This window comes from Argopecten irradians, chromosome 2 (assembly GCF_041381155.1).
Source record: "Argopecten irradians isolate NY chromosome 2, Ai_NY, whole genome shotgun sequence".
NCBI lineage: Eukaryota > Metazoa > Mollusca > Bivalvia > Pectinida > Pectinidae > Argopecten > Argopecten irradians.
Genome location: NC_091135.1, coordinates 42,556,090 through 42,567,609, shown reverse-complemented (window position 1 = coordinate 42,567,609; position 11,520 = coordinate 42,556,090). Strand labels below are relative to the sequence as shown.

Sequence of the window (11,520 nt, the reverse complement as noted above, 5' to 3'; positions counted from 1 at the left end):
TGTATGTGTCATCGGAATAACGACTTGATTTATTAAAATCCTAAATGTAAAGGCCTTGAACAACACACTTTTCTCCGACACTTCTTCTTACGAGAAAAACGAGAAAAAACTACAAAGACATATTTCGTTGTGCAACAAAAAGATCTCTTATCTTTCCAAGAGAAAAACAAAATATCCACTAGAGTAGGAAGTTTCTTCAACGTTAGTACAAGTTTATGTGCTGGGCGAACAGCATTGCCTTATTGGAAAGCATTGCATAGAATTATAAAAACATTTTATTTAATATGTATAACTTCTTAGGCTTGAAGTAACGATAATAGCTGTCAGAATAAGCAAGCAACCCATTCCAAAATTGATTATATTGATGATCTTCGCTGTCTTTGATGAGCTTTGTGCAGACGTAATATCACCGCGGGCAATGGCACTTTGAACCTGAAAACATACAATGGTCCGGTCTTCTGGATCACAGTTAGCAAAATATTCTGATTTTGTTTCTTAATAAACAAATAATTTTTTCTTAAATAATGACTTGATATTAAAAAGTGGGTTTATTTGAGCTATAACCAATTTAGAACAACTTATAACAACATTGACGTAAAACTAGATGGGTAAAAGATAGATAAACACGATTATTTGTCTTTTCACTATACTCACGTTCCATGAAGCTATCATAGCACAGATACCAATAGGCCAGATACAGCATAAACAACCAACGACAGAGACGGCCATGTATGATTGTGGGTATGGTTGTGCCTGCAACAACGGAAAAGTACATACATGTATGATAAGGTGTCTTAAGTTATAAAATAAACCTTTGCGGGACTACGAAACGAAAAAGTGATAATGAGCTACAAATATTTTGAATTTCTGTCCTAATTCTGACCAAATTACAGCTTATCCTGCGTCACTTTAAAACATAAACACATTTAAAGTCTCGTAATGTTTTATAGTATTTTTTATATTAAATCTCAGCGTTCTAGTGGATGTAGGGTTGAACGTTAAATTAATGGTTAAGGAAATCCTTTGAATTAATCGTGCATTCACGACTATTATGATACTTATCGTTATAAAATGAAGTATCACTTAAACTAGTCATTATCCCGAATAAAGTCAAGAAAGATGCTTATAGCCGTGTTTGAAAGCAAACCCGAATTATTGTGCCGCTATGATGTCTATTTATGTCTAGGTACTGAGATCACCGAGTCAGGTAGTCGATATGATGACAAAATAGTTCGGATTTGAATCTGCATATAAATAGTGAATTTCACTAACTTTGGAAACATTTTCCATTCGTAAGATCAAATGAAGTTTCCTTTGCCGGTTTGGTTTCTGAACACCTCTATTTACACTTACCGGGATGATTGGGACGTTGCCAGGTTGACTTACAACGACTGCGGTAACTGCTGGAGTCCCATATTGGAGTGCTGAATAATATTGAAGGGAAAAACTGACACATCTTCTGCATTATTTCAATTATTGTTTGGATTGATGTATAGGTTTCTTAAAGCAAAAATCGAAAAAGAGTAAAGAAATTAGATATGAATGCATCAACACTAAATTCAAATATTGTGCCAATCACATTAATAGCCCTGTTACAAAATACTGATAGTCTTCTCCAGAAGTGGTATAGTGTTGTGATCTTCATATCAACGTACCTGGTTGTTGCGGGACAGGCTGGCCTGAATTGGGGGGTTGATCGTACCCTGAAATAAATCCCATACACGTGAAATTTTGGCAAACTATTTATCATATAGTTTCCATAAAATTTAAATCTACATTCGTATTCCCGAGAAATTACTCTTTTACATTCAGTTGAGGTCATATAGTATGTTATGAAATTATCAATGTTTGGAAATAAAAATAAAATAAAATAAAGTAACAGTTAACTCGTGAAAATCTTAATTGACACATCTGCCCAGATACTAAGTAAGATAACTTACCATAGGGTTGCTTTTCAGTCGGGAACGTCTGGTCGTACGACGGCGGTGGTGCTCCTGTTGGTAATACACAATAAACATAACTTATGTAAGCATTGGTGTCACTATGTTTAATTTCACCGGGGTATGAAACCGCAATGAAATTACAAAAAAAGTATTGACTTCAATGCGTATAATTAACTATTTGATCAAATAGAATACGTTTTCGGAAACCACAGTGTCTAAACTACACTATACCTCGCAACGTACTGTTGGCTAATAACGTGGTTAATCGACGACGAATCAATACGGAACGTCAATGTTTCTATTGTGAAGTCACGATAACGTCAGTTTGTTTGATTAGTTTAACGTCCTATTAACAGCAAGGGTCATTTAAACCACCGACCAGCGGTCAGTACCTGGCAACTGTCCCACATGGGATTCGAACTCTACGACCCAGAGGTGGAGGGCATGTGGTAATATGTCGGTACATCTTAACCACTCGGCCACCGCGGCCCCGATATAACGTCAAGTTTTCGCGCCATTTTTTAAAATAGTGGTATGACAAAAACAATTGGCCAATCAAAAAATAAGATTAAGTAAAAAAAAATGAATAAATAATGATAACAGTGTAATACATTATATACTCTCATGATCTCTATTTGGATAAGTAGCTCTTTCAGAAGGTACGCACTTCGGTGACTACAGTATTTTCAATGGTCATCTATGCAATTTAGTACATATTCTAAACCAAATACAAATGTACATAATGTACATTTATTGCCAGTTCCTATTTGATATTTCGTGAGTTTATACGGGTTTGACTATCATTCTTTTTGGATTTATAATTTAATGATGAAATGTCGGTACGTTTAATGTCGCACTGAAGTAAAAGAGTAAACTGAATAGCAATAAAAATATGATTATACATTGTTATTATAGGGATATGTAGTGTATATAACGACAATGACAGTCACTTCTAGGGATGCTATGGTTTAGGTCAGTGAGTAACCTCTCTTTGTCATCTAAACTATGAAGTCATAAACAGGAAGCTATTACTTGTGTGCGTGATCTTCAGTTCACATCAGGCGTGAAGTCGTTTCCGGAGTATGGCGAATTTTGACAGGATTGTCAGCTCCCGAAACCTACACTTTCTTTCTCGACCAAAAGGTTTCTTTGTTATATTTAAATAAGTATGCATATTACGCTAGGTTGGAAACTTAAAATGCAAACATAAGGAGAGAACATAAACATGGTATTCAAAGGTAAAGTGCAATATTTTCTAAATTAATATTTTGATTTGTCATTATATGTGAACTCTTATAATTAAAAAAAATGCATTTAATCAATAACATTTCCTGGTATACCAGAAAATTGATATTGTTCAAGGAAGTAATTCCGACAGTTTGTATAAAATGTTGTCAATTTTTCGAGGCGATCTTCTTCCTTATTAAGACATAAAACGAACAAAGGATATCTGTCATAAATTTAACAAAAGCCCATATAAAATATAGATGCATATGAATATATCGCTGCTTTTCTATTATCTACTCGGTCCGCCGCATAGTTTATCTGAAGAAAACACGCACACAAAATAGGTTACATCTTAATTTGAAATTTTATATTGTCGTAAAAAGGTAAATCGACCCTGTAAAAAGATTACTTCACGGATTGGTCCCAGTATTATTACTTCACGGATTGGTCCCAGTATTATTATTATTAGAATTTTGAATTTTTTCGATATCTTGAATGGATAAACTCGGGAAAACGTAAAGTTATATTTCGAAAGATCAGAATGAATTTCTTCTGGTATTTAAGATTAATTCAATGAATTTGAAAGGTGATGTCTTCTTAATCTACAGTTCTTACAAAAAAATTACCTCAACTTTTGTAAGTTAAAACCATTTAACCATTAATTTTGTTTTAGATTTAAAAATATGAGTATGTCTAGCATGCATATAGTGTTCTCTCTTCAGTAATACTAATTGTGTAAGCTTACGAAACAGTATTACTGACACAAGAGACGTATGTATATAGACGAAATGGATTGGTACACATACATGTAATATTACTGATAAAATAAAAACAATGTTTAATTGGAGTGAATCAACCAATAAATGCTGTCAAATTTAGTAAGATCAATACATTATAAAAATGAGGTCAGTAATCAAATATATAACCAACAATAGATCTATGCTTTTCAATATAACCGATTTCATATTTAGACCAGATAAAGGCAATTGAGGGTTTCCTATATGCAAACTCTCATATACTTTATATTTCCTGGAAAATGGTCAAAATGAAGAAAATATAACTTACCATGTTTATCCATGTTTATCAAAGGTTGAATAAATCTGATTGTCTATGCTGTCCGCTTGACAATAGTTCCTGGTTTAATTCAGCTTTATAACCCTATGTTGAGTCAAAGCTCCATGGCGACAATAAGTAGACAGGGATATACAGAACAGGAAGGCTAAAGTTAAGAGGGGTCATCCTGTTTTTACATAGAGTGAGGTGTGTTCTATCGTGGTTAATGGACACTTGCATGGACATTTATTTTACTTGTCACTATTCAAAATGTCCCCTCTTCCTATCAAAGAAACAAAAAATATCTACTCGTATGTATAGCAAGGCAACTGAAACTATGTGACATTTTTATTTTTAATGGATTCTGAATTGTTTCATGGCTACCTGAGGGAGAATATCCTACTCTTGACTAGCGAAGTTGCATAGCTACAGAACTCGGTTAACAACAACAACGATGGTTACACGGAAATCAATGACGTAATATGTACAGGGCGCCAAATGGGACACTTGTGATTTTGTACACGAAATCCAATCTTGTGTACACAAAATTGCATTTTGTTCAACAAAAATGAGTCCAGATTAACAAAATTTATAACATATTACAAAAATATATTTTGTTATACAAACAATCTTTAAGTGGACAAAAGTCATGACGAAATTCAATTTTGTAGACGAAATTCAATTTCGTTACACAAAATTGAATTCTGTTGTAACAAAATCACTTTCGTCTCACAAAAAATATTTTTTTTATAATAACTTAATTTGCGTTATGACAAAAATCAAAAATAAATTCTGTTAAACAAAATTATCTTTCAGTGGACAAAAATCATGTTTGTTATGACAAATTTCATTTTTGTGGACAGAATTCATTTTCGTCTCGACGAAATTCAATTTCATCTAGACAGAATTCATTTTCGTTAGTTAAGTATGCAAATGAGTCCAAAGCTGCTAACCGATTGGTTGAAACGCTTACAGTTCGCTCAATCTTTGGCGAAGGGTAACCGGACGTGAAAGTTGTGATGATGAACGAATATTTGTTGAATAGGTACGTAATCATTACGCTTATGACAATTCAATGACAATTCATGTGCATTTCCTTGAAAGACTATTGTACGTAATCGGTCTGTACTTGATATCGTAACCTTCCTCCCTTTCTACTAGGCCTTATAAATGATATTCCAGAGCATGCGCCTTTCACAAGAAGTCGTGACATAATCTGCTAATTAAAGTAAGTATATTAAACATCCTCAAGAATGACAAGGATGATACAAACACAGGTGCTTTCTCCAAAAGCTCTTGCACCCTATCCATTATGAAATACATAATGCAACGCCGTGTACGCGTGCCATACCAACGGTCACTATATCCAATGAGAGGCCACGTCACAAAATCGTGATGGAACAGTTCATTTGCATATATCCCTCTTTGGATTCAGTGACAAAATTAACTTTTGTGACACAAAACTAAACTGTTCAATTTTCACTTTTGTCTAACAAAACTCGCTTTCGTCCTCAAAAATGAATTTTGTGTAGAAAGAAATTGAATTTTGTGTTCAATTTTCACTTTTGTCAAATAAAACTCGATTTTGTCCACAAAAATGAATTTTGCCATGACAGAAATGAATTTTGTGGAGACAAAAATGAATTTTGTGTGCTGAAAGATAATTTTGTAAGACGGAAATGATTTTGTTGTGACAGAATTCAATTTTGTGTACACAAAATTGATTTATTTTGTGATTTTGATTACAAAAAGATAAAGTCCCAATCGGCGCCCCGTAATACGCCCATGAACGTGTATTGTGTACGTGAACTTCAACACTCATATTATACGTATGTTGTATCTGATAAAGAGTGCATATTTGATTCAAAGTTAACTGATATTGGCAAAAATTAATTTCTTTCATAGGATGGTTCTTTTGCATTCTCATCTATTCCTTTTTACACTTTATTTGATCGATTTTGTGTTGGCAGTTTCAAATATATTGTAAATGAGTCCTAGAAGGATATATAAAACATGCTCAATTTTATAGTCCAATTAATTCGTAAATGTTTTGTTATAACATATACCACTGGATATGGTCATAGCCGAAACAATTACACTAAGTATGATAAATGTTGGGATGTTTTTATGAAGAAAAACTAATATCTCTGTATAAACTTACATCTCCGTATAAACTTACATCTCTGTACAAATTTACATCTCTGTATAAATTTACATCTCTGCATAAACTAATATCTTTGTATAAACATATCTATGTAATTAATATCATCTCTGTATAAACTAATATCTCTGTATAAACTAATATCTCCGTATAAACTAATACCTCTGTATAAACTAAACTAATACCTCTGTATAAACTAATATCTCTCTATAAACTAATACCTCTGTATAAACTAATATCTCTGTATAAACTAATATCTCTGTATAAACTAATATCTCTGTATAAACTAATACCTCTGTATAAACTAATATCTCTGTATAAACTAATACCTCTGTATAAACTAATAATATCTCTGTATAAACTAATATCTCTGTATAAACATATCTATGTAATAACTAATACCTCTGTATAAACTAATATCTCTGTATAAACTAATATCTCTGTATAAACTAAACTAATATCTCTGTATAAACTAATATCTCTGTATAAACTAATACCTCTGTATAAACTAATATTTCTGTATAAACTAATATCTCTGTATAAACATATCTATGTAATAACTAATACCTCTGTATAAACTAATATCTCTGTATAAACTTTCATCTCTGTATAAACTAATATCTCTGTATAAACTAATACCTCTGTATAAACTAAACTAATATATCTGTATAAATTTATATCTATTTACTACCATGTTCTTAAGGACAAGAGAACAGTTTTCGGTAAGTTTCCAATTTTCCATTAACTGAAAAGTTTATTTTAATTCACCTGACGCCTAACAATAATCCAAGGGTTACTATCATTGTCGTAAAATCCATCGCTGGATTATTATAAAATTAAGGCATTTCAGGAGAGAGAGAGAAACAGGCCAATTATAGGCCAATAAAGTCATTCTTTGTAAATTATGTAGAAGGCTACTCTCAACAATATCTAATCCATAATAACCCACAGTGTACCGTTGTGTAAGTCTTTTGATGTACATCATAGGACTAGACTTCCTGTTTCAGCTGATTTATCATTCCTGAACATTCCTGTTGCTATGATTTAGTCCATGGGATGGATATGACGACAGTAGCAGCAACCGCTGGAGTATCGAGGATGTCGGCCAGATGACCTTACATATGTTTACATCACAACAGGAATCAACTTATGACGTGAAAGGTAAGTTTAATATAATTTTCGCCGGAAAATCCGCCATTTACAATTTGTAAATACTATTGTAAACCTTTTCGGATACTAGTACTCATCCATGTACAATTTGAATTTGAAAACTTGGTAAATTGCATTAAGAATTCATAATAAGAATATATCTTCGAACTCTGTCTTATACCAATCATTAAAGTCCACTACCTTTCCGAAACAAAAATCTTAACATAACAAAATGTATATCGGTAATCGAAGAAGGATTTGCAACATCAAACCAATGCAAAATTCTCTGAGTAATCTAAGATTCATTTCGCTATTTTACCGTTTTGCGTAGTGGATGTCAACTAACGAGTGCTAATTAGGACGACGGCGGGAAACATAAGACGGTCAGCGTTATGAAAATAATGTTTAATCTATTTTAATTAAGTGTAGTATTAACGATAAGCTAATAACTTTTGCAATTCTATAAAATTATCAATCTCTTTTTACATTCCAATTTTAACAATTAAAGCCATTTCGGAAAGGTAGTGGGCCTTTAACACATGTACTGTTTACTGTGTATACTTATCCTTACGGTCCTTGGTCTATCACATTTGGGAAAAAAAACTCAGTAATACGTAAAATGTATAAAGAAATAAGTTATTTTCAATCCACTTTTCATTCTTTTCAGTTTTCATCAGCGACATAAGAGACTTTAAAACGCCATCAAGTCATAATGAATCACTAGTAATACTAAAGATAGAATAACATATAAAAATGATAATATATGCAACATGTACAAAACAATGTTTTTAATTGTCAGTAAAAACAATAATGGTTATGTACATTGTATACATTTATATGTATTTACAAAAAAATATAGCTTAAGAAATGAAACATTCATTTACTGATTGCTCTGCCTATGTTGTTGTTCGGCTAGAACCATCTGAAACTTTCGTCAGTGTTTTGTAATTATACATGTATCATAAGTATTTGGAACATCGCTGTTCATGGAAAAGGAATCAATAGAAAAAGGTCTTGTTTTTATTTTTTAATCCAATTATGTTAAAGATTTATGTATAAACTATCGATAACCAAAATTTCGATTGAGTATTCATTATTCTCTAGCAAACAATAAAAAAACAATTCAACACAATCAACATTTCATATCATACAATATCAGATATGTTTGTTTGAACTAATCAAATAACTAAACATTCAAAGAATGTATAAGATTTTAATATACTATAAAGAAATACCATGCTGATATACAATGAAGAGCAAATCTTGACTGGATAGCGTGTTAGAATGGAGTGACATGGTCATTTATATTTCCTAATGTAATAAAATACAATAACAAATTTCAATAAAATACAAATATATGAAATTCACTTAAAAATACAAATGTCATCAAAACCAAATAAACCATAGGAGTTTTGTCACTTCTCACTAGGAATTTCGTCATTTTGTAAAATAAAGTTGTTCACAGTGATAAGGTACTGTTATATGATGTTTATAAGATATGACAACAGAAACATGTCTAGTTCATGTTATAAAGATGCTCCACCGCTGACCAATGGTATTTTTCTCTCTATCAAAAATAGGAGCAGACGAATAAGTATTTTTCCTCAGTTACAAAAGTTACTTACATCACACCATTACCATCATTGAAATGTTTGAGCTTCTTATTTCACTTCAAGATAAAAAAATCCATGTCACTATACTCTTTATGCATTGAAGTACTGATTGCGCATGTACCAAAAGCAAAATGAATTATTTCATATGTATGTTTGTGTTAATTAGACACATATGTACACGATGAAACATGAGCAAAATCAATCTTTAACTAAAATGTACATGTATTTGTATTTAAGTGCAGTGATAAATTGGTCCGCTAGCAATAACTGATGAATAAACAAACTACAGACAATTAATTAACGCCATCGTATTTTAGCACAAATTTCCCTGTGCGAAACGCACTAAGATAAAATTACTACTGTTGATATTACTTCTTTGACCCATACTAAAATACTACAGTATTCATGTTACGTTCATTATTCTGTTTTTAAGATAATGTTCAAACACAACAATGGTCTTATCTCCTTTTATCTTAGACATAATCATTTGAATGAAGAAAATATAGAAAAAATGCCAGTCCCCCAATAACATTGATGATGTTCAATATGAGGGTCACACATGAAAAGTCCTTTGCGGATTTGATATCGCCTCTCTTGTTGTAAGACGCAACCTAAATGGAAAAAAATAATATGGAGTAATATTTCTGATATGTGAAACAAGTAACAAAAGACATATTAGAAATTAAACTAAATGCGATCGATGTCACGAGAGTGATAACAGCCCCTGTAAATCGAAGATACCGTCGTAATTACATAAAAAGATTATATAAAATCTCCTTGCAATAAGATATTTTGAAGTTTCTGGTTATATATAAAATACTGTAAATACTGACTTATTTTTGGGTGCGATTGAATTTTACGCATTAATCGAGGGAAGAGAAATCGTGATAATTAATCGCTGGACATGAAAACACGATTATTTAAAACTGGCATATTATATTTTATATTTCATAAAAACAAGTAAAATCAATAAAAACCTTTACATTAATATCGAAGTATGAGGCTGTTGAGAATACCAAAATAATAACGTAATATTCTACCTTTACATTCAATGCGAAATTTAGTCGGCGCGAAAATCAGTTGGTTTTCAGAATACATGGTATATACAAAGTAGTTTATATTGTAGTTGCCACTTTTTTGGATGTTAGTAAAATAATAATTGTAGGTAGCTTTGTTATAACAGTTCACTTGTATGATGGCCGACAGTGGCCATCAAACCACTACTACTTGTAAAATGGTTGCCTGACACTGGCACTTCAGGCATACTAGTAGTATGTCAGCCATTGTATTACAAATGTCATAACAGTTTACAAAGCATACCTGCAGTTGTGAAGTAAACTGGCAAAGTGTCAGGCAAATGACTTTTACTGGTTAAGGTAAACATTCCGGCATATTCATTGGTTATAATATGAATAACATTTCAGCTCTATGAAATACAATTAACGTATTTACCCGTGAAGACAATATGATGTTAATTATCCCAAGGGGCCAAATACAGCAAAGGCATCCGCATATCGATAAAGCCATCCAAGTCGAAGGTTGTTGGTTTTGCGGAACCTAAAACAGTTAGCAGGACACAAAGATTAGCAATCGTTGTCATGGTGATTAACTTGATTAATGTAGAGATCAATAAGACAACTGGGTGGTATTTTGCTTCAGTATATCAGTATTGTAGCATATAAATTATGTTACTTAAGAATATATCTATATTTCAATACTGAAGTGATTTTTAAGTCATATGGATGGTCACATAGTTTTAACATCATGAACGTCAGTAAACGTTCTTAAAAACTTGGTTAAGTATCAAGTAAATCAGATTTAGCTACTGTGTATAAATCGTCGTCGGAAATCCACGAGCAAAACCGCTCTATCGTATGTGACTCTTGGGTATTCAATGATGCAGCGTTAGTAACTAGCCAATGATTGTGACATCATTTTATGACGTGGATTTGATGACGTCATAATTACCGGAGGTTGGACTAATCGACGATAAATCGTTCTTTAACTACGTCGGTTTGGGATCTCTAGACCCCCGTATAGTATTGTTCAATAGCTTACGGGTTGAGGCTGGGGTGGATAAGAAAGAGGCTGTGGTTGCTGTTGTGTGATCAGATTTACTGTTTCTTGTTTACTGTCTACTGGATCTGCCCTAGTGCAGTTGTATGTTACACCTACAAAAACAATACATCACATTACATTTACAAGATAATAATTATATATATGTTATATTAAAAATGCTCCACCGATGACAAATAGTATTTTTTTACTATTAAAAAAGGAGCGGACGTTTTAGTATTTTTCTTCAGTTACAAAATTTACTTACTTTACACCATTACCACCATCAAAAAGTCTGAGTTTCTAGTTTTAGTTAAAA

The 11,520-nt window shown here is 32.2% G+C and overlaps 2 protein-coding genes and 1 long non-coding RNA gene across 6 annotated transcripts in view; 1 reads left to right on the top strand and 2 right to left on the bottom strand.

Annotated features, from left to right (window-relative positions):
- Positions 1 to 122: 122 nt before the first annotated feature.
- LOC138315566 (proline-rich transmembrane protein 1-like) lies at positions 123 to 4,389 on the bottom strand. Its single transcript, XM_069256680.1, has 6 exons — positions 4,236 to 4,389; positions 1,941 to 1,994; positions 1,656 to 1,703; positions 1,354 to 1,424; positions 655 to 753; positions 123 to 432 (listed from the first exon to the last, which is right to left on the bottom strand). The coding sequence occupies exons 1-6, from the start codon at positions 4,246 to 4,248 to the stop codon at positions 280 to 282; spliced, it is 438 nt and encodes a 145-aa protein (XP_069112781.1). The 5' UTR covers positions 4,249 to 4,389; the 3' UTR covers positions 123 to 279.
- Positions 2,990 to 8,338, top strand: LOC138315569 (uncharacterized). The gene is made up of 3 exons (XR_011207510.1): positions 2,990 to 3,181; positions 7,392 to 7,545; positions 8,201 to 8,338. It is a non-coding gene; the product is annotated as an uncharacterized lncRNA (long non-coding RNA).
- LOC138315565 (proline-rich transmembrane protein 1-like) overlaps positions 8,307 to 11,520 on the bottom strand; it is a 23,506-nt gene continuing 20,292 nt past the window's right edge. For all 4 annotated transcript variants that reach the window (XM_069256679.1, XM_069256676.1, XM_069256675.1 and 1 more), the window contains 3 exons: positions 11,205 to 11,317; positions 10,599 to 10,703; positions 8,307 to 9,757 (listed from right to left, as the gene is read on the bottom strand). In XM_069256679.1, the coding sequence (XP_069112780.1) occupies positions 9,620 to 9,757; positions 10,599 to 10,703; positions 11,205 to 11,317 (356 nt within the window). In that variant the 3' untranslated portion in view covers positions 8,307 to 9,619. The remainder of the gene's footprint in view (positions 9,758 to 10,598; positions 10,704 to 11,204; positions 11,318 to 11,520) is intronic.

Bases quoted from the DNA above. Each gene is read 5' to 3' on its own strand.
- LOC138315566 (XM_069256680.1), bottom strand. The intron at 1,704-1,940 runs GTAAGTTATCTT...GATTTATTTCAG, and splicing joins GACTGAAAAGCAACCCTATG to GGTACGATCAACCCCCCAAT. The intron at 754-1,353 runs GTAAGTGTAAAT...CCGTTGTTGCAG, and splicing joins GCAACGTCCCAATCATCCCG to GCACAACCATACCCACAATC.